The 23,523-nt window shown below is 38.0% G+C and overlaps 1 protein-coding gene across 5 annotated transcripts in view; it reads right to left on the bottom strand.

Moving 5' to 3' along the window:
* Positions 1-3,177: 3,177 nt before the first annotated feature.
* DPY19L4 (dpy-19 like 4) overlaps positions 3,178-23,523 on the bottom strand; it is a 32,611-nt gene continuing 12,265 nt past the window's right edge. For 2 of the 5 annotated variants that reach the window (XM_009638346.2, XM_035893866.1), the window contains 11 exons: positions 22,498-22,629; positions 22,312-22,410; positions 21,010-21,083; positions 19,018-19,176; positions 17,163-17,282; positions 15,949-16,069; positions 14,407-14,463; positions 12,004-12,086; positions 10,055-10,187; positions 9,571-9,729; positions 3,178-6,397 (listed from right to left, as the gene is read on the bottom strand). In XM_009638346.2, the coding sequence (XP_009636641.2) occupies positions 6,233-6,397; positions 9,571-9,729; positions 10,055-10,187; positions 12,004-12,086; positions 14,407-14,463; positions 15,949-16,069; positions 17,163-17,282; positions 19,018-19,176; positions 21,010-21,083; positions 22,312-22,410; positions 22,498-22,629 (1,302 nt within the window). In that variant the 3' untranslated portion in view covers positions 3,178-6,232. The remainder of the gene's footprint in view (positions 6,398-9,570; positions 9,730-10,054; positions 10,188-12,003; positions 12,087-14,406; positions 14,464-15,948; positions 16,070-17,162; positions 17,283-19,017; positions 19,177-21,009; positions 21,084-22,311; positions 22,411-22,497; positions 22,630-23,523) is intronic. The other 3 variants (XM_035893864.1, XM_035893863.1, XM_035893865.1) reach the window with 2 other exon arrangements.

The raw sequence follows: 23,523 nt of genomic DNA, 5'->3' as shown, positions 1-23,523 counted from the left end.
CGGTGGCCCCGTGGGGAGGAGCCCAGGCTGGGGCAGGGGCAGAGGGTGAGGAGTCCTTCCCTGCGGAGGAAGGAGCGGCAGGGACAGCGTGGGATGGACGGACCCCAACCCCCATTCCCCATCCCCCTAAGCCACTGGGGGGAGGAGGTAGAGAAACTGGGAATGAAGGAAGGGGTGGGGGGAAGGTGTTTTAAGATTCATTTTTATTTCTTATAACCCTACTCTGATTTGATTGCTGACAAATTCAACTAATTTCCCCAGGCTGAGTCTGTTTTGCCCGTGACGGTGACAGGTGAGTGATCTCTCCCTGCCCTTATCCAGACCCACAAGACTTTCGATATATTTTTCTCTCCCGTGTCCAGCTGAGGAGGGCAGTGACTGAGCAGCTTTGGTGGGCACCTGGCACCCAGCCAGGGTCAACCCACCACAGGGATAAAGACATGGAAGAGCACAGAAATTTCATGGTGCCAGGAAGCTCCATTCCCATTTCAGCTAAGCAATAACAAAGGAATTAATGGATAAACTTGAATACTTCTAACACCACTGCGTTTCATCTTTTTAAAATTAAGCTCGTTTCCTGACTGCTCTAAAAGGAAGCAGGCTGAAGAGTTGTTCAAACCCATTAAGAATTAAAGATGTAAATATGTATTTTTTAGGTGCTGTATGACTGATTTTTAGAGAAACACATATTCCTGTCATCTTTAGAATTTAACTAAAATAACGTCAGGATTTTAATATCACAAGGTAAATTTTCATTTCACATGGTAAATTATTACAAAGTGGCCTGCATTCAATGATTTCACTCCTAATAACACCTTATAAAATGATAGAAGGGTCCAATGTAGGTAATCATGATCTGCAAAAATTCAAACAGATGATACATAAGCATGCGATGTTGCATAGCAATTTATTTCCAGGCGACATCCTCGCTGTAGGAGGATCTTTAGGGAGAAAGCCGGAGTTCAGTCATTCCATGTGAAGCACCTCATGTTCTGCTGCTCACCCTCATACCCAGGTGTCTCAGATGTGAGACAGGGATCCAGCCTGCGCGGGCTGCAAGTCCTCAAGAGCTGCAGGAGTACTTCTGCTGCCCCACCACACCAGGGATTTGAGCTATGCTGTGCAGTCTTCACTTGATTCAAAATCGCATGTGCAAATAATACAACAGAATACAAAAATCATTTTATTACCGCGGCGGAGAAAGGAGGTTAATTCATTATGAACTACATGTTTTTCGTGAAAGGGTATCAGACTTCTCAAAAGAAAGCATACAACGGTTCGTGTCCCAAACGATCTGTACTTTCTAGGCTTGGCTTTTATTACAATTTTTTTTTTCACAGAAAAAGTTTGTCACAAGAGAAAAATATTTACTGCGTATACATTATTTTGATAAAAAAAACTGTCCAAGACAACAAACAGGATAAAAGGAATTGGATTCCTTACATCTGTTATTAAATACCTGCACACAGGGATGTCCATATGCCACACACGCTACTGCTAATGCCACTGTTAACAAGTAAAGCACCACCACCAATTCTTCTGCATGACGGAAGTAACAGAGTTTGAAACTTTGGAAGGCATTAAACACCCCCCCTCTTTTCCATCAAATAAATAGGTAACCTTAAACACCACGTGAAAGGAAGAATGACAAACCTTTAACTGCACCAAAGTTGAAAACATTGCCAGGTTGATTATGCATTGAAACATCTGGCTGAGGCACCAAACTGCTCAGAAGACCTTCAGGCATCGCCAGCCCTGCATTTGGCATCGTAAGAGTGCAGCAGCACAAGGGTGATATTTTCTTTTAGCTGTACTTGATGCTGTAGAAACGGTTATGAAAATAACACATGCTGCATGTTTTTTTAGCGTTTCCACTCTCCCCTCTCCTCCCCAAAGTTCAGTTTTAAAAAGAGTACTAAAGGCATGACCATACAGATTTATGTTGAGGTATTATTTCACATGAAATGTTGCTTGCGTTGGGATAAACTCGGCTTTTCTTTCATCTCCGATACCGCAGGACTCTCAAGTCCACCTGCCCGTCAGTGTTTAGGAGGTTTATAGGCTCAACCACCACTAGTGATAACAGAAGTTACTCATTACATCTCCAAATCGCAACAGTGAATCAGGTGTCTCTGAATGCAAATACAACACACGTGCCCACGCACTCACACAACCAGCCTACGCTTTCTCATGTTAGGTTTTTGGCGAAGGAACACGTTAGACGTGGTTAACAGCAGTCATTAAGAAGTGTTTCAACGATGGATTACAAGCCCTACGACCTGCTCTTGCAGCTCCTATTCATGTGAATTGCATGGGAAAGTTGATGAAGGCTTACAAGATTTGGACGTTTGCAGATGACTCAGTAAAAATGAGGTGGCAAGGACAAGATTTGGTTCCTAACCTCCTACCTTTCAGTAAGGAGCAATGTCACCAGAGCAAATACTTGGAAGAATTTTCAATGCCCGTTACACCTTTTGGCCCTCTTCCTTCCATATTTGTGTATCTCTTCCTTACTCCTCCCAATGGAAACTGTATTTAAGGTTGTATTGTATTAAACTGTATTTCCATGTACTTCGGAAGAAATAAAACCGGTTTGTTTTTTTTTAAATAATATGAACAGAAGCTTATGTTTTGTGATGCCTTTACTTAATTAGTCTTGAATATCTCCTGGCAAATCTGTCAACTGAGTTTACGTATGTGGTAATTCAGGAAGTGAAAGAGCGTTTTTTTTAAGATTAAGACAGAACTGTACATGTCAGTTTAGCTGTGGCTTGATTAAAACTTTAACCCACATGCCTAATGGCAACAGGTGAGTGCCTGAAAATACTATATGCAACGTATTCTTTCAAGGTAATTTTTTTGCCTTTACTAAGATCAAGCAGAAGTTGGAAACCTGAAGGAGGGAATAAACCAGCAAAATAGCAATACAAATTGCTATGCAAGCTCTCATTCTTCCTGGTGAACTGCCGTTGATCAGGTGGCTGGCACACCTACCACTGCCCACACACGCATCCTCAGAGGCTGGGCTATTAAGACACAACAGAAGCTCTATAAATCAGAGGGACAAGAATTAAAAAAAAAAAAAAAAAGTCTTCACAAAAATAAACACCAGTTGAGTTTTTTGTTTGTTTAATAAAAACTTGCAAGGCACATGTTTCAACCGAATTGCAACATCTACAGCAAAACAGATCAAAATTTTGCCAAACATTCCCCCAGCTCTTTCAGGGAGTTAAACCTGTGACCTGGTTGAAAACCAAGCTAGGATTGCATGTACAAGTACGATGTAATCACGCCCTATTGTTGCCCTTCTGAGGGGTATCACGAAACTTACTGTTTCTTTCTCACAGAAGGTGCAGATTAGAATAGACAATAATATTTTTGCTAATCCATAGGTGGGTAAGAAATTCAAGCTTATAATTTGCTTTGTAAGATACGACTCTTTCAGTCACTCATTTTAAAAACAATGCTTTTTTACTGGAACAAGAGCAATTTTTCTCCCACAAAGAGGCTCCTGCTACTTAAGGCTGCTGTGCCAATGGTGCTGCAATACGATTTTCTCTAATATAAAAAGCAAGGTAAAAATCTTAAATGATTCTCCTAAAGCAGAATCAATTGAAGTATCAAGAATACATCTTAAAAACTATGACAAAACTAACAACGACAACTATGTCACAGTTCCAATGAAGTTTACACATGTTTAACCAAACATGATGAAGGCCAACGTGCGACAATATAGCTTTCTTTAGGTGTATGGATGGCCTCGTTTGTGTTTTTAACATGTGTGCTCTACATGTATGTATTCAAACTACGTTCTACGTGGTAACACATACATACAGCATGGCGGTAAAACACAACAGGTAGTCAAGGACAGTTAAATACTGCATCTTGGCATGGCAGTCTAAGGCATGAAGCCGTAAGAGATGCGACTTCATCCACCCAAGTGCAGTTGCAATCCTGAAGTTTGCTACCTGGAATGCCTTATTGCTGTGATGAGATGGTATTCGTGAATGATTCACTTCAGGCGAGTAAATGACCGATGCACAAGAGATGTAATTCCTTGACAGCGACTCAAACAAACTTAAATTGTTAATAAAGGAACTCTAAACTTCTTTCCAAGTATTACATCCATACTAGCATGTACAGAGAAGGTTCCTGCAGGCCTGTCATAGCTCAAGTTAACACACTCGCTTTTGTTGTTATAGAGAAACTGAAGTCTGAAAGAGTCCAGTGCAGTGAAACACACACACTTGTGCACAAGCAAATCAACACAGACCGCATTTGACCGGAGACACCCATACACGTTATCCTCAGCACAACAACTGTATCCCCAGAAAGGATATTTGCTTTTAATTTGTAACTCAGTTATACTGGTAAATGTTTCTCTCAGTGATCGCATCCAGTATATTCAATGTATTTATCTGAACGTTGATTTAAAATAAAATGGATAATTTAACATCTTGTCGAGACTCATAGGCCTAAAAATATAACTGAAAGTAAAAAAATAGATTACAGACATGTTGACTTTTACAACAAGACAGCTTTTTTCTTTTAAATCACTCCAGTAGTGATAATAGGTTTTTAGAAGGCTCAGCGCTACCTGTCAGGGTAAAGTAAGCAAATGTATCTGCATAGAGCAGATAGGAATCCCGCTATACACCAACATGCTGCAGTTCCCAATAATTTCAGAGTTAAAATCTCTGAATTTGCATTTTATCAACAAGCGCAGTAAGGATCGTTTTGCAGCTTTCATTTGCAGAATGGTTTGCAGATTTTTCAGTTGCAGGTTCATCCTATTATGCCAGATCCTTCACTAAAGAATCTGGGCTCCAAAGAATCATTCCCACACACCTGATAGACTGGGCTCTGGGCCAGGTGGTACAAGGACCCATAACTGCAGGTAACTCCTAATGGGTGAATAACTTCTTCCAAAACTTGCATCCTGGCTTTTTGTCTAGTTACACCTACGTAAGCAAAGTTACCTTTTATTGGACTTCCCATTCACAACACCAGGATTAGGCCCAGAGTTGGAATTAAAGCATCTTGAAAGTTTATCAGCCAGCAATAAACAGGAAGTAAGAACAGACAATTTGTTAAGAAAAACAGTTGTAGAGGCAACGGGGGTCACATAAGGAAGACTAATTTTAGAGGGAAGATTGCAGAGTACTTTCTCAAAGATCTCAGTGTAGTTGCATAATTGATATAAAAATAGCTATGAACAACTGTACCATTATTAATGGTGGCGATTATAGCACTTTAAATTACAGTTATGGCACTATCTTAATATAACTATCACATAATAAGTTGAATGAAATGAGTATCACCCATCCCTCCCCAGGCACACACATATATACCAGCACGCACACAGAGGGGGTGAAACAGAAGTGCAGAAGTCTCAGCAGCAAACCTAGTTGCTCTGCGACACTTGTCTAAAAAGAAATATACAGTGTACTGTTGTATACTGGCCCTTTCTGATGGCTGCTAAGACACACATATGCATACAAACAGAGACATTTACGCACGGAAAAATCCTGACGACAAGTTCTTTCCAAACTGAAGATCTGACCTTGTCAACTCCTACTGCTAGGTCTAAGTCCAAGCACTTCCACCAACATGTCTCCAACAATGTAGAGATCAGTGCCATAATCTATGAAAGTGTGGTTTAAATAAAATCTTCCTTAATTGACTTATACAAACACTACAGCTACATATAAGATGTATGAATGTGTGTTTGATAAACATAGTAGTGTTTATAGTGGAAGACAGGAAGAATTAAAACAACAGAAAACCAAAAAACCCAAACACTTACTTGAATAGACTCGGGGTACTAATTGCATTCTTGCTAGGAAATACAAGCTATATGACTTAAATGAGCTCTTTAATTCATTTTTCTGCATTTACTGAAGTCTACCCACATCAGTTCTCCAACACTAAGGTTAGAAATCTCATTTACATGAAGATCAAGATGATTCATAATGGGAAGAAAAATGCAAAAACGTGGAAGACTGTCGCACTCTGTAGAGACTTAAAATTGACAATTTTTCCCGTTTCCTTCAAGAATGGTATCTGTGTCCGTTGATCTGTAGTTCAAGGAATTCCAGTTTGGTAAAATAAAAATGTCAATACACTGCACGTGCGCACATGTATCTGCAAAAATAACTTCCTTGATCAAAAGGAACTTTTCCAACTGAATTTCATTCACAATCAATCCTCAGAAAGAAGCTTGTAAGCTTTTTCATGACTGGAAGGATATCACAGTGTTGATTCTATATACAAAGTAGGATCTGTTCCAGTATACTCGAGTAAAATAATTCACATATGGAGAATAGTTCATTTTGATTTCATGACAAAATCGTCCATATTTTGAGTAGGCATAACTGTCGCCTTCCTCACAAACCACCTGTCAGAAAAGAAGATCTAATTAAAATGCCGAAGATAAGTGGTTACACAATGTAATTCTGTACCTTTAAGTTACTTCTGCATTCTGTAAATTTCATTTATGGTAGACATTTAATTTCTATACTGTACAACTCCAATAAGCTGAAAACATATTCCCCTATAATTTGTTTAACCATCTAAAATAGCTTTTGTGAATTAATACCTTTGTCAGGATAGCAGATATTAAAACCAGTGTACTTTATTCATACAATAAAGAACGATGGCAGTGAGAATTATCCACATGTCTCGTTTACCCAGTACTTCACACCTGACCTGCACACAGCATACCACCTATGCAGGGAAGGAAATTCTTAATTACCTTTTCCAGGCCAAGTGAGTTTGACATACCTAATAAAGACTGAAGACACACACATGTATCGCAGTATAAATTCCAACCAATCGACTTGGAAGCAAATTACTTATGCTTTTTAGCATCTGCTATCTGATATCCTTGAAGAAATCCCTTCGCTACTTCTTCTGATGGTACAAGTTTACATGGATTTAAGAAAAGGTGGTAGGACCAATTTGTGGAGAAAAATCTATTGGTGGGTACCAAACACAAAAGGTTCTTCACCTGAGCTACAGCCCTTTAGCAACAGCCTGCTGTCTTGCCCTATCAATAATCACATGCTCCCAGCCAGTGTCAGAAACAAGGTAGCGCACTAGGACTACAGGACATAGTCTAAGTTAGAAGTAACACTTCTTAAACACAGCAGTTTGGAAAGGAGATCCATAGACCTGCCAACAGCGTAACTGCCTGTCCACTGTCTCACTCACTTTGGGACTAAATAAATGCTTCAGTCTCCAAGTACATATGCACTAGCTTCCACTAGTTTGGGAAGTCTCGATCATCTTTCAACACGACTTAAGACAATTTTTGTTAGCAAGCAAACTGAGAGCTTTGTTTCAAAGCTTCCTGAGACAACACGCTATATCAACTTTCAGGAACAAACTATATCAACCTTCTGAAAAAAATACTTTATTCCTGTTGGCTGTTCCAATTATTTTTTCCTACAACTACAATTTTTAGCATCCAACCCAGTACAGACTCAGCTACAGACAGGCAGCATAAGTGATGTTCACTACCAGCCAACCAATCTTTTTCCAAAAATACTGAACACTCAAGTTGTCTACATTTAAATGTATATACCAGTCGTTTTGCTACAGATTTAGATTACAGACACTCAGCAGAACAGATTTTAACCAAAACTCTCATCATGAACCTTCTTTTCCCCTTCTTTATCTCTCTACTATAAATAGGATAACCCTTGTCACTTTGACAATCCTAATTACACAAAAATCGTAAATGACTGTTTTTGTGTACTGACAGTGCTGTGTGGCATTTATCACAGACAGGCTCTCTGCACTGGACACTGCCTTTTGATTTTTTTTTCCCCCCCTTTGATTAAAATTATCATCACAAGCAACAGCCGCTCTGAAAAGTACCGGGAAGTATTCCTTAGGATGAACTGCTGAATAACTGCTTGTTAGGAATTAAAGGAGGAAGAAATTAATTCTGATACATGAATCAAACAAAAACTTAAAAACCTGACAGTAAAACGGTGCTGCTGAAGTTAGGATGAGATCAGGATTATGTGTGAGAGAGAAGCGTGCAGGAAGCACAGGGATGAGAGATGCAGGGACATGAAGGAATGGAATCTTGAAATTGTGGTTAATTATTCCAGCTGACATCCTAAGTGTGCAGAGGGAATGGGAACTTACTCATGCAAAAACAGATCTGAGAAGAAACTGAGAGATAACACGTGCTGACTATCAGTGATGGAGGTTATTCATACACACACACTCTGTTATGGTATAGTATGTTGGTTACAACATGGAATAATCATGTCATACATGATTTTAGCAGCAAGGCAAAGAACAGATTGCAGCAACATTAAGGAAGTTAATAGAAAAAACAGAGACAGTATCCTCCACGGATAAACTGGCCAGGAAATCTACAAGTGAAACTGACACCAGTTGTAGCTTCCTGGGGAAATTAAAGAGTGATCCCCTAAAAACAGATCACCCCTATAATTATTCCCACAAATGAAAGCAACTACAGAAACGAAATGCTTGCATTACAAGTTCTTTTGAAATGCTTATCATCGAAAACTGAGCTTATAAAATAGCTAACACAGGTGAACAGCTTGGATTTTCCCCCAAGAATGGAATATAAGATGATACACAAGAAACATGTATCCTCCCTATTAAAAAAAAGTAAATAAAAAAAGCATTCAAACCAAGGATTAATTTGGTATAGTTAATACACAATAGGCCATAATGTCAAACACGCTTAAGTTCTTTTTCTTAGTCAGGAAACCAACTAAATGAAGCTAACCTGTGATTGCTTACAAGTAACTGTTGAGTCCCTCTCTCCTGTTGACCTGAGAATAAGCAACCAAACCCTAAGTGAGTTTAGGGCCACTTTTGCTGGATTCCCAGGAAGCAGGTGAACAAATGGTAATGAGATCACTTTATAAACCCCATCCCATTCCCTGCTTCAGCAGCAAGAACAGCACTATCTGCATTCAGAACAGACACAGCATGACTGAAGTAGCATTCATGGGTGTCTTCATAACTCTACAGTTTATTCAATCAATCTTTCCACCCATCGTGGCTTAAACTACCTACTGGGCTGCTAACCTACCTGCAAGACTGAACTGAATAGACTTGTAACCTCATCAGGACCAAACAGGCTGTACTGAATTGAATGCAGGCTAGTCCTCATCCCAGACAGAGCTTTAGAAGAACTGAGTTTATCCACTTTAAAATTTCATCTTTAAAGCTTGTAAAGAATGCCCTCCGAGGCAGGGCTTTACTCCTTTTGTAATAACCTCTTCAGGTGTTACAGTCTTAAACATTCGCGCAGTTAAATGGTATTTAATGATTGGCAGAAAAGCAGCACAGCTAGATACTAATGTATTAGGAGGGAGCAGTTAAAGAATAGGATGGGGTAAGGTTACAGGTGTATAAAAAACAGACAACCCAAAACTTAATTGATCACTTTTACAATTTGTGAGTCTTTGCCTCCATGTCAATTACAATCAGAAAAACAAGATCAACGTTATAAGAAGGTATCTTTTAAAACAAATTATTTATGCATTCAAACATTATTTTTTTCTTACTGTTACTTACATGACCATTAGCAACATCCAATAGATCTTTAACTCTACATCCTCTTACAGGTCCGACTTCATTGCAAATTGAATCTTCAATAACCAGAAAATTGGCTTTGTAAGATGTGAGTATTTTATAAATATCCTCTGCCGACCTCTTTGAATAGATCTGATAAATCTATAAATCAAGAAAACATGTTCATGCAATGCAAAAATCAGTGATAAATTAAATGCTTGGGGGGGGTCGAGGTGGTATTTGGAATGCCACTCGCATGCAGCGAGAGTGACACCAAACAAATAATTTGCACTGCCTGGTGGCCTGGGAGTCACAGAAGAGCAAATACAAACCTGTGTGTCATAAGGAACGTTACAAGGTCATCTTCTCTGGAGCATTAACATTTACAGTACTCCCGCACATCTCAATCAGGCACTTCAGTCTTACCTGATGGAACAGTGTATAAATCACTGATAGTACACACACATTTATGGAATTGGATACTCACATTTTCATTTCTTTTTAGAAGATCATCATCATTATATAAAGGCAAGCTCGACACCATCCATCCGGTACAAAGCTTAATCACACCCATTAACTGCGGGCTGCCTGCAAACACAGCAGCCACAGGAGCCTGTCGTCTGCAAAAGCAACATCAACATACATGTCTGAGTACAGGATGCATTTCCCAAAACAATGTTTTTAACTTTAAACACCATGTGAATCTTTTAAGGTGCTACGGTATGAATTGGAGTGCATGAAGATATTGGGGGTCTAATTACAACTGGTGTTAAGGCAGCAGTAGTTTGCTTGCCAGGAAAAGCTCAGACCTGCAGCAATATGGTGTTTGCAAGGAAGGTCCCCTGCTGAGGCAAGGGCTGATGGCCGTTCTCCTCCCCTCCCTGCAATCCACAGAGCACCATACGAGTGGTTCCGGAATGGATCAAACTATTGCTTTTCTGAATGGTTGCAGACTTGTGACAAAACGAGCTTGGGAGGGAGGGTAAGTAGAAGGAGAAACAACATGATGTTATCTTGTAAGGGAAAGATTTGTGATTATTTTCATTTGATCTCTAGGACCATGTTTTTAATCAGCTACAAGTAAATAGTGTCATGATACAGAATAGCGTCTACAGTAATTATGTTTCTGGGTTTGGTTTCATCTTTTGACTATTTGTATTCCTGCATTAGTGAAAGAAAACAGTCATTGTCACACTTCATTACAGACTTTGGGCAACTTTTCCTGCAGAGAAAATCCAAAATAAAATTAATTTTATTAGACAGAAAATTCTAAGAAAATATACTACAATAATGACATTCAATTAAAATTTCAATATTGATAGCTAAGTATATACTTAAGAAAAAAAAAAAATCCTTATTTTCATTAAAAATATGAACAGCTGCTACAAATAAGGGTCATCAAATTGCTCTCAGCTGAGTGAATCTCAGTGCAATTCACCATGATTAATTATGTACTTGAAGTGTAATATATGTAGACTAATGTAAAAGCCATTAGGTACTTGGCATTATTCCACTTGCTGCTTTGAAGAGCTATAGCAGTGACAAACAACATACACTACTATTAACAGAAAGAAGAAATTGGCTGGAACATCCTAATTACCAGCCTTGTCTTTTCTGAAGACGAACAGGTTGACATTAAAGACTACATAAATACAGAAAATATTCTTCTAAAAAAAAAAACAAAACAAAACCACAAAACCATTTAAAAGGTAAGTAAGTTATCTGAACACATGGGATCTAACTGTCAGAGACATGTAGTTCCTAATGACATCATTCAAAGTTAGATTGAATGAGGCCAGAATCCAGTTCTGAAACTTTTGGTGGGAAGAAAAACAGATCTGTGAAAATAACTAGACTCCATGTTAGCTATGTACATGGCTCAGTGTGAACTATATAACATAGCTCAGTATTTGCTATGCCCTGCCTAGACAGGCAGATAAGAACCTTTCCAGCCTTCTGGTCAAAGGGGAAGTTTGAATCATACACATTACACTGCGCGCTTCTTGACTAAAGTCTCTATATCCTTACATTCAGGCATTTCATTTTACTGGCTCATGCAAACAAAAATTTCAGTGCTTCTATCCCCCATGGAATTACAATAAACATGAATCCTCCAATCTACTGAAAAGTTTGTGTGTGAAGAATCAAGTACTAAGATATCCCCCTTTATTTGGAAATTAGGTCTAGAAATTATATTAGGCATGATTTGCTTGCATGTTTCAGGATCATCTTCTTTTATAATCAGTGATAAATTCCTGCTTCTTTCCATGGGAGTAATACCAAACTTAAAGTACACATTTCTCCTCCCATCTCCCTCTATATCATGTAATGACTTAGCAAGGGAAAACTCAGATTAAGAAGTAGCTCCACAAAATGCTGAGATAAAAACACTCTGACATAAAGAATTAAAATAGAAATGTAGGACTTCATACTTACTTTATCCATGTCATGAGTTCTACTGTATCAGGATCATAGAATTCTTGTAGTTCTGAAAGCTCTGTCATTATCCTAGGGAAGAACTGATGGGAACATATTTTTGGTTACTTACAGCTAAAAAAAAGAATCTATAGAGCATCTCATTATATTCAGGCCTTAAATAACACAACAGAAATGGGTTTCACCTGAGTTTTCCCTCCTGATTGGTATTTTTGTTTGAATATTTTGCAAAACACACTGTTTATGCTTATCTGACAGCAGGAGACCTCCAAAATAAGTATGTTAAAAACAAGTTCTCATCTCTAATCCTATTTTACTAGAAAACTCATAATAAAAAAAAAAAAACAAACTAAAAAAACCCCAAGAAACTACGTGGCAACAACATGCATCAACTTCAAATGGCCTTAAATGCACCAAAAGCATAGTTCAGGTTTTCATATGCAAATCCATATAAATAAGGGCACTGAATCAGGACAAATCTCTTATGGTAAACTTGCTTGAATGGAGGTGGTGGTAGCAGGGGGTTGGACTGTTGTGACTTGATGGAAAGGTGCTATGCAAGCAGGAAAGAAGAAATTTCCTAGAAGAACATTATGTGGGTAATCTGCCCGGGACTTTCCTCTGACTTTTACTTCAATTACTGCAGTGAAGGAAAGCACACTGTATCTATGAAGTAGGATATCTCAGCTTATGCTCTTGAAAAACATTTTGGGAGCTATTTTGAGCATTTATCTGAAGAAGGCATGGGCAGAAGCTGGCCAGCCCTGAGGGACTGGAGCATGCTGTTGTAAATAGTAAGTGAAAGCTACTATTTAGCTCTGAAAAAGATAAAGTTTACAGGTTATGCCAGACTAAAGGGACAACTTACTTTGGGACAGCCATAGCGGACAGACAGCTGGAAATGGGAGCCTGCTTTCAATTTGAGTAGTTTCCACCCCCACTACCTGGACAATTCAGCTGCCAAGTGATAGCACTCTACAACCAGACATGTTAAGGCAACACAAGAACAGCTGCCATGTGTTTGCATCTGGGCTGAAAGCTGTGGCAGTGCTGTTATACATATACCTGAGCAGTCCCCAGAACAACAGACGGACAGAGAGAGGAACTGCTACTGCCACCCTAAGGAGAACCAGCCTCACTTATCAACCAGAGCCCTCAGAAGAATCTGGTTAGATGAGGGACTGTGCCAGACCGAGCCAGAAGGCAGCAAAGGAGAAAGATGTTGAGCTGTACACTCAGCCATTTATAGCCACGGTAACAAGTGAAGAGCCTCAAGGCATTTGCACTGTCCCATTACTATTAGTCAAAGTTTCCAAGCTCAGGGATGAGTTATGCACCTGGAGAGCAAACTGTTCACCCCTGCCTAAAAGCAAAAGCTGGATCTGCAATGGATGAAGCCCTCTAGAGTCCAAACCCCAACACTGCTTTTATTAAAAAATATTCTGAAAAAGAATTCTTTGGTCAATTAACCTAGTTTCCTCTATTGTAATATATTTCATAACTCTTTTGACCAACTGTAGCTTTTTTTCAGAATAGTATCTATTGCTCTGGCAGAAACGTGTAAAGAGTCAGATTACATCACAACCAAAATTTCTATTATAAGATAGATGTTACGAAATCTGTTAAAATACCATTGGTCAAGACTGGCTTCTATATTTAAAGTTTGGTGTTTTTTTTTTTTAAATAATTATTTGAATTCTTATAAAACTATTTTGAAGCTATGTCATTATAGTAGGGGGTTACACCTTATAGGATATTTCCCAAGTTTTTGCACTTGCGGAAGTTTAAAAAATAATTACCAAACACTCTTCCTCCCAGTCTGTCTGTGACTTGCAATAAAGAACTAACTACTTATTTTAAACATGGAAACACCTGTAGCTTTTCTTCCCTATATTGTAGTATATACATAACCTCTACACACTGCTCTGCACGAAGGATTTAACTCTATTATAATTTGATGGAAACTTTTCAAACAGGCTCTTTGTGTATGGCCTCCCACAATTTTACTTCCATCTAACCTCACTCCCGCTCACTAAAACCAAGATTGGGGCAACACAGTTTTTAATATCCTGAGTTTTTATTTGGCAATATTTCCTTTGTTGAGTCAGTTTATATATCCAAAGCATAATAGCTGAATATAATAAAGTCATTTGAATTTAAACGCTTCTTAGTTACAATAAGCAATTGTTAACAAATTAAATTGTCAAATACCTCATACTGAAAAATGTCAACAGTTTTGTTTAAAAAAAACAAACCAAACCAAAACACATTTTCAGGGGATGACAGCTTTTATTTCATCATATATATTTGATTTCACCAAGTATGTTTCATTATATGTGCTCATCATTTTGACTCATATTGTGCCGACATACAAAACAAAAACCACAAAGGTACTTTTGTTACCTCTTTCCACAAGCTGAATCCAATTATTGTGGGAACTGCCATACTCAGAATAAGAGCCTAGAAAATACATGTTAGAAGAAATGGATTATGGACCGTTCTCCATTCTTCAGCCTTGGACTACCTGTTGATTCTGCTCATACAGTAGGCTACATTTACGCCTGAAACCTTGGAGTGACAGTAAGCGAAACTTCATGTTTTTCTACCAGGCAAAAAACCCCTCTGCAAACAAGGATTTGTCTAATTCAGCACAGAAGAACTTACTTGACACATGATAATTTTACCAGCAATATTATGGATGGTTAGTTACTGCTCAAATAAGAATGATGCAGTGTGCACATGATGTAAGGAACAGAAGAAAAGTAAACACCTCTCACACACAAATTAAAATGAGATAACTCAAGAAAGGAAAAGAGGTATGAAACAAGCATTTCAAACCTCTGACCTTGCTGATACTTTTGTTCAGATGAACAATATTGATATGCAAAACCCAGAAACCCATTTTTCAGCACACCATCAGTCTAGCTGAAGCAATTTTTCCTTTGTGAAAAACAGAAAATAGCTCGTGTGGTACTGGAAACTTTTGGTAAGGAGTGCACACAATGCATTCTCTTGATAATAAGCTATTAACACATCTACTGTGTTAATAGTAATAAAGCAGGTCTATACAGAAGAAAACATGAGGTATATAAAGGAATGCGTTTACCGTGTATGTGAACATATTACTACTCCTTAATTGGAAGAACACTGTCAATGTTTCTGATGTAACAGTGTATGGCATTTTCGTAAGTCACATAGTGACTCTCTGTTGAAGTATAAAATATTTATTATTAAGCCTCTCAAAATTAAGGTAAGTAATACGCTATCCTTATTTTACTAGTAAAACAAATGCAAAAAGCTGCCAAAAATTGCACAAAGCAACTCTCAGCATATTAAGAATAAAGCTAGTGTTGGAAGTGGGGGAGTTGTTTGCACTGTAGCACAAGCTCATCTTCAATCACAACACTTCTCTATAATTGTCACATATGAACTAATCTTACACAAAGTAATTCCACATAACATTTCTTATGAAGCAGCTTTAACCAATTAAATGCACCTAACTACCACATTTTTAGCCTCATTTCCTAGTGAAACAAGGCTTATATCGATGCTTGCCTGCATGCCTGTGCTTTTTCTCCTGCACTCCTCCTACAGAGCACTTGACCTTCTTGGCCAGTCTCAACTAAATACAACAGAGGGCTTGAGGTCTCAAAGATTTGTTAAAAGACATTAAACAGATGAGCGAAAGAGAGAGAGATGAAGACAGGTCTCCTTCTTTGGAGGAAAGGCTGTACTGTGAACACAGCTTTATCACCAGGAACCAGAGAACATGTGAAAGCGTGATCTTAGGAATGAAAGACACAGAAAAAGCAGACTATGAGATCCACTGCACACAGGACTACATGTTCTTTTAATGGATTCTTCTATAGGTCCTAGGTCATTGTTGTTTGAAAAGTTAGATGCTAGCTAGCTGTAATTCCCAAGACATTGGCAATAGCAACTCACCAGCAATATCGGGTGCACAGCTTTCAGTCGAAGCCACTTGAAAAGTGTCATCCAAAGTTCGGGAGAGCACACACCAAATGCAGCAAGCATGCAAACATAAGGTGTCCATAGATATTTCATTCTGAAAAACATTGCAGTAACTTAGTTGGGACTCTGCACATGCCTCTGCATTCAAGCTATTTATAAAAACATTCAGATTTTTTTTGTATGTTAAACACAGTCTGGATGTTCAAGCAATCTGAAATCAAATTTGATGGCACTGAAGGGTAAACCAAGGAAATCTCTAGCAGAAGAGCAGGCACCTGATTATCTGCTGCAAGATGTAGGAGCAAGATCCAAGGTCAAAGATGACAAAATCCTTCACAGAGTTCAGGGGAGGATGAAAGAAAAACAAAGAGACTAGTAAAGTCACTTGGCTGTTGCGGTTTTCTAGCCAAGCAAGGATAAAAAGCAGCTATTCAGCAAAGCTGTACAGACACTGTACTATAAGGAAGTTCCTGAAGAAAGGAAAGGAAAATATTTAATAAACAATTTACTATTTGCTGATATTGTCTGCCTCTTAAGGATAGACAAGACAACTACATGGTAAACAACAGTCTGCTCAGTTTAAGAATTTTTGACTATTCAGATTTTAGGACAATGAACATAATACAAACACAAGTCTACCACCTTCAAGCTGATTTAGCTGAGAGCCAAAATTAGAACATCATCTTGCCAACATTAGCTTCTGTAGCTTTAAAGACTAACACAATACCTTTGAAAAGAGCTTTGCTACTGCTTTAGCATGTCAAGCAAAGGTATACTTCATGCTAGCCTAGACAAATAAAGATGGATAAGAAATCTTCCACATCCCAATATTCCATAACATGCACTGTTCATCAAAATACCACACAAGATGTTGCTGGAATACAATATTAAAAGAATTACAGAGCAGTTCTGCACTTAAAGTGATTAAAATTTGCTTCAATTAATGTCTCGGATTTTGGCTGCATCAAAGCTTGGAAAACATGTTAAAGAGACCGAGAACAATTCACCATATACAGGTATCCAATTTATAGCCAAAATTATCTTTGCTATCTCCCCTACTAATTAGTATTGCTATATGTCAAATACATTTCTGAAAAGGGGTGAATTTCAAAGGGGTGAATGGTGTATCGCATCCAGTTAGGAACTCCCTGTTGCTTTCAAAAGAAATACATCAAAATCAGACTTACCCTTCCAAACACATCGCTAGACAACCAAGTAAAATTGTGTGAATTACATGATAAACTATTTCTGGCCTCTCTCCAATTCGACCATCCTCAAGTTTAACTGTCTCTTTCAGTGGTTCACCACTGCAGTTGGAGAAAATGAGACATCACTTAATTCAGACATTATCTCAGGCAAAGGTGCCAATAAAAACACTTTTAAGACTGTTAAGTCAGCAGTACACTGAGATCATTCTTTATCCTACCATACAATATTGTTGCACTGCTTATTTATTTTCTGTGCTTCATCAATGATCTATCAGTATCCACTGTCCCTTGTTTTAGACTGTAACTTCTCTGGAGCAATGGCTGTGAATTAATACAATAGGATCACTGCCTATGACTGTAAATCCTATTTTAAGGTAATTCAGCAACAAGAGACAGTCCAATTTAAGAGCATGCACACTCCACAAACATTTAGATGAAGCAGGCCGTACATGCATTCTAACTAAGTTTCTTTTTATCATTAGCTTGGTGAAGAATTATTCAATCTGTAGGACGGTAATTGTGTATGGAATGCGTATACCATTTTATCACAAAGTAAGATAACAAAACCAGTTTTTAGTCACATATTTATAATATATTACTGGAATTTATAAGAAAAAAAATAAGCAAAATCTTACAACAAATGATTTTCTACAAATAAGATAGCAAGGCACACAATAGATAACATTTTATTCTACCGTGATGTGATTTCAGGTTACAATTTTGTAATAAGCTTCCTCACAACAAATGGGAAAATATTTGAGATTATTCACTGCTTCAAAATCAAAAATCACCAAACAAAACAACCAACCCCCCCCAAAAAAAGAGGGGAAGATGATTTATTTTAAGCTTCTCTTTAAAAAGCTGGTGGACATACGGAGTCACTGCTCATTACAAAGTATTAAACAGCTATTTCAACACTAGCAAAAAAATCAGAAGAGTTTGTTTCATTGTTTTGAATATACTATCACACATCCAACCTGACAAACGTTTTCATTTATAGCAGTATAATCTTTATCTATTAGAAGTCTTAGTCCTTGAAAAAAATCTATTGATTTTTGCTGCAGGCAAGTGAGAAATTTGCCCTAATACCTGAGCAGTTACGCCATTCATCTTCTACCATGAAGAGATAATTTCCCAGCCATGGAGTTTTCAAGACAAGTTACACTAGGATCTACAGTCTTGCTATTCTTAGTCTGTAAACAGACAGCTCCACTACCTTTCTCTCAAGGGAACTGTGAATCACTGTGAAACTAAAAATAATTGAGTTAGTTTTACTTAAGCTCTGTTCTAAGCAGCAGAGGCTGATGGACCTTACAAGAGTAAACACAAGTTTAAAAAAAACCCCAAAAGTGAAGCATTAGAAAGTCGAGATCCTCTCAATTCTACCCATCTCCTCAATTCTACCCATCTCATCCTTCACAGTATGTAAACTTGGGGACAAAAAAAACAAACAAAAAAACCCCCAGAGAAACAGATCCTCTAGCAACAGTCAGGTAACTTTTCTGTTGGAAGGGGAAAACACACGCACCATCTTTCTCCCTTGCAATGGGAAGCGATGTAAACATCACAAAACATTAGCCAGAGCTCTGCAGGAATTGCACCTATGGAAAACAAAGAAATTACAACTCCCTGTTTTGACTGGAGGGATGCTCAAGAAGCTCGTCACTAAAGGACTTTCTTTACGAGCCTCTGGCAGGCCTTTCCACTGGTGCTCACACCCTGGCAAGCTCAATGGTGCAACAAACTTTGGAGCAACAAACATGATGACCATTCACTTATACATCCATGAACCTCTTATTTTCAACTTATTTTTCAGTATAAATAAGTTACTTACCAAATTCTGCTAAAAATGACCTGAGTTACAGAAAAAAGGCAGATAATTAATACTAAAACATAGAAAGGCAATAGTGATGACTGTGTTAGTCGCAAAAAAAAGTCTTGGGAGGGTGCCTGAAGAGATTCTTGACAAAGGAGCCAATTCATTGTAAAATTCCTAGTAAGGCAAAAACATCCCATTAAACACAATAACAATACCCCACAGATGAGAAAAAAACCCAATACACAACCAATCACAGTTTAACCTATTCACATCATAGGAAACTATTTGAAATTCCAACTTTGAAAAGTTATCTTGTTATCATTTGAAACAGCTTTGCAAGTACTCTTTAGAGTAACTGTCAAAAGCTGATCTTCCAAAAAAGAATCTGTGATCTGAAGAGACCAGACTACAATTCTTTTATTAAATCGCAAAACCCCAACCGCCCATATAACTCCATTATGGGGACCACAAAGCACTCTGTTGTCACAGTGGATTAAGATTTCAGAGATATTGATGCAAGAAGGTATGCTTGTCCTCATTCCAAACGGGGAGATGAAGAAGGGAAAGTGGTCATCTGAGATCACAAACAAGCCCGAGGCACTGCCAAGAATAGAATCCTTAATGCTGAAATTCTAATTCTGTAGCTGAACCCACTCGATCATTCTTCTTTCTCAATTAATGAGCAGAAAGATTATCTACTCTGCCAAGAAGCACTATCAATGTGTACTCTCAACAGGAATTGGTGCAGTATGTGATGCTGTGAATGCACTCTTGTCGTATTTTGTTTCGCTTTCCTCCCTCTTTTCTTCTTTCCCCCCCAAGGGAAAACTAGAGGACTGAACCACTTTCAATTAGACAGAATCAGTTTAAAGATTAACAGCTGGGCATGTCCAAACTGGCCTTAAAAGACAGATCTTGAAGCTCTTGTGCTGCAAACCGTAATGCCAACCCACAGTTACACAACTTTCTAGGTGTAGTGGCACCCAGTTTGTCTCAATCATCGGCTTCACTGCAGAGTTTGACAGCATGGAAAGTAACATGCAGCAAATCCCCAGGGGGAAAAAAAAAACCCAAGTCCATAACAACTGGTAGCTGAATAAACTGAAACCCTGACCAGAAGCAGTCCTTTCTTTTCTTGCAAAACACTTAAGAATGAGCATGTATGTGTATTAAACAATGCATCTTAGTCAGTCATTGCATCTTGTCTTCCAAAAATTCCCCAATAATTTCAATTACGCGTGATGTCATTTTCCACTTCTTCCCCTGAAAGGCTGTGAAGTACTTTTGTAAGAGATGCAGTTCCCAGAAGAGAGTCCCAATTCCTGCACAGACTTGCAAGTCTTGGCTTGGGTCCAGGAGGTGTCTCAGTCCTTTATCAAAACTCCTTTTGAAGTTTTCCAGAAAATCTGTAGCCATGATGTCTTCTTCTTGTAGACCAACATTTAACTCTTACAGATGCAAACAGTTTTTCTTAGAATCACAATACCCTCTGAGTTTTAACTTGTCCCTCGTCCTAATTTCTTCCAAAACATACAGGGTTTTTTGGGGGGGTATTATTCTTAGAAAACTAAAAATAAAACCCCACAGCCCAACCCTGTTTTGAGATAGTGTCGATAGTTCATGACTCTTTTCAGAGCCCTTTCTTTTCCAGGCTATAAGAAGTTAGTACCACCACCTTTACCCTATTGTCTTTGCTTTCAAATATTACTAGAAACACTAGACAGGGTACAGAAAGTTTTTGCCCTTCAACAACAAAAGAAAACAAAAGTCTATGAAATGCTTTCACCCGAAGGCATGAAAAATACTGGGGTGCCTCAGAAACCTCAAAACCCTAAGTAAATTCTGTATATGCATTTTTTTTTTTAATTGAAACTTAAAGCCAGGCAACAAATAGAAACTGTTTCCCTAACTTGTCTATAAGAGTCTCATAAGCCACTGAAATTTTATACTTAGAGCAGTTTCAGAAGTTCGGATATCTTAGAAGATGTAAAGAGTTTAAAAACTTACTTAGTTGTGTTTAAGCCAAGTTTTACTTCAATGAACTTCAATAAATGCTCATTTTCTTTATGAGGAACAAACATCTGAAAATTAATTTAGCAGAGAAAAATCTTATCAAGTGCTCGAAGCAGCTTTCACGTAGTCACTTCACTCAGATTACAAAATGGCAGGGAACAATCAACTAGTCAGGATTTAGTTAAACTAACAAATTGGATTAAATGTGCCAATTAAGGTACCGGTATAATATTGTAAATCTTCACTTAAATAAATCTGTCTTTAGAGTTTCCTTGAGAATATCATTCCCTTCATTTCATTCATGTATTCCAACAGGAGGGCAAGTGAAAAGCTGTCAGTAAGTTGTCTAAAGCCTGCTGAATGGTGTAAAAAGGATCATGAAAACAGGACACAGACTTCCCCCCAAGCAAGTCAAAGAACATTGCCTTTGGCTCCACTAAACAATAGGACTACAGCCTAGCAAAAGTTATGAGCGATTGTGATCTTCACAATAAATAATTTGAGCAGCCAAAAGTTCTGTGTAGTGTCTATGTAATTTAACTCATATTTTTCAAGGTTAAGTTTTATTTTCCTGGAGATACAGTAAGGCTAGCCAGACTGAATGGCACAAGAAAACAATCAGATCTGAGCATTCTCTCAACCTTTTTAAGGTTCACTAGCTTATTTATTTTTAAGTCGACTCTGTTAATTAACACAACCAGGGTGAGTTTGAGACATAGAGGAAACACAGAATAAATTATATTGAAGACTACAGCCAGCAAGAGGGAGTTGCTAATCAAAATAAAAGAGCAGGCTAAAAACCCATTGTGTAATCTCAGCTCCTAGCCGACCCCTACACTAAGCGAAGGTCTCTGTTCCCATCTTCTAGTTGGAATTTAATCAAAAATTAATATCCACCCTGAGACTACTCGTACCTGTTCCTGGCTACTCTGTCTTCTCCATGCACAAGAATATTGTTTTAATATTCATACCAGTTTGTAGAGGCCATCCAAGTTATAACAAAAAAACACATTTCTGAAATAGCTAAAGTGTGATTTAAAGATTATTTCTATGCTATGCTTTAATCTCGACCCAGAAGACCAAAATCCCAACAAAAAACAGCAGCTTGAGTTGTTAAAGACTTTTTATATAGATATAAAGTAACTCAATTTTTAGTACTCCAATTTGCTATGAATTAAGCTATGAACTCTCAGATCAATAAAATAAGCAACACTTCAAAAGCTTTTTGTAACATATATCTGCAACTTTCCATTTAGATCTTGGCAATTAAAGTCACTTTTTACAGAGGAATCTTACCTTTAGTAAGAAGTTTAGCGTCACTGTTATCGTAAATACCAAGTAAATGTACATTATTTTCAGCAATCTTGACATAAATGTACCTTTTTTCATATTCATCTGCAAAAATTTTAAGAATGCCATATCATTTGGAGTTCAGTTTAAATAATAAAAACTGCACCCAGAGTTAGAGGAGTGTCTAGTTACCTGAAGGCATTTAGAAAGCATTAAAGCTGCTACAAGACTCAGTAATGGCGACACTAGTAAGGCTGAATTTTCAAACTGCAAAAGGTACCCCAAGAAGAGAGAAAACAAGTAGATTTTGTATACTTCATGCACCTGTTGAAGAAACAAAATAAAACACAATAAAATAAAATTTCAGTGGATATATGTCTTGCTTTTTAGAGCAGTAGATAGCTCACTCCATTCCCCTGTTAATCAGGGGATTAATGAATCTCTATCCTCCAACTCATGAATCTTGCAGGGTTTGACTCTGGAAAATAATTCACACCAAAATGATCTTGACCCAGTCCCAGTAACTAGTGCACGATTACTTCACAAGCATTCTGTAAAAATGCCAGAAGTATTTTCCCCATTCTGTAACACCTCACTGTGATGCAGCATGAAGCAGTAACCACAATGCAACAGTAGGAAAACACACAATTTGTGTGAAAGAGCTGACTACTGTAAACATGGGCTTTCCTTGCTCTCACAATAACTTGTTCATTGAACGTATCTCAGGAACACACAGACTGTTACTGATACTTTCTATTATTTACTAATTGATAAGCGGCTCTTGTAAACCCTGATACTTGATTCTTTAGACTTTTACCAAATATCCATCTTGTCCCTTATATTTTAAGGAACCTGCTTTGAACTAAAATAGATCAAGCATTTCCCACTGCTGAGGAACAGGAAAAAAAAGCAATTGTAGGAAGAGGTGACGAATTAGTATTGGGTGCAGTTTGAAACGGAAGTTATGTCTAATAGAACTAGAAGGCACACATGTACAAAGTAGCACATAGACCATTGCAACAGGCAGAGTATATAACAGTCCAAAACCAGGACAGCCTTATTGTTGCAACATTTCTAAGAACCATTTTGCAGAATAAATTAAAATAATTTCTTGTACTGAAAAATCAATTGGCCTTCAACATCTGCCTAGCCTATTTATTGACTAAAACAGTACAGGGCAGGCCATCCAGAGTGAAATTGAGCCCCTTAACTGCACAG

This window comes from Egretta garzetta, unplaced genomic scaffold (genome assembly GCF_000687185.1).
Source record: "Egretta garzetta isolate BGI_Z169 unplaced genomic scaffold, ASM68718v1 scaffold154, whole genome shotgun sequence".
NCBI lineage: Eukaryota > Metazoa > Chordata > Aves > Pelecaniformes > Ardeidae > Egretta > Egretta garzetta.
Note: the sequence above shows the minus strand (reverse complement) of the source record. Positions and strands in the feature narration are given on the sequence as shown.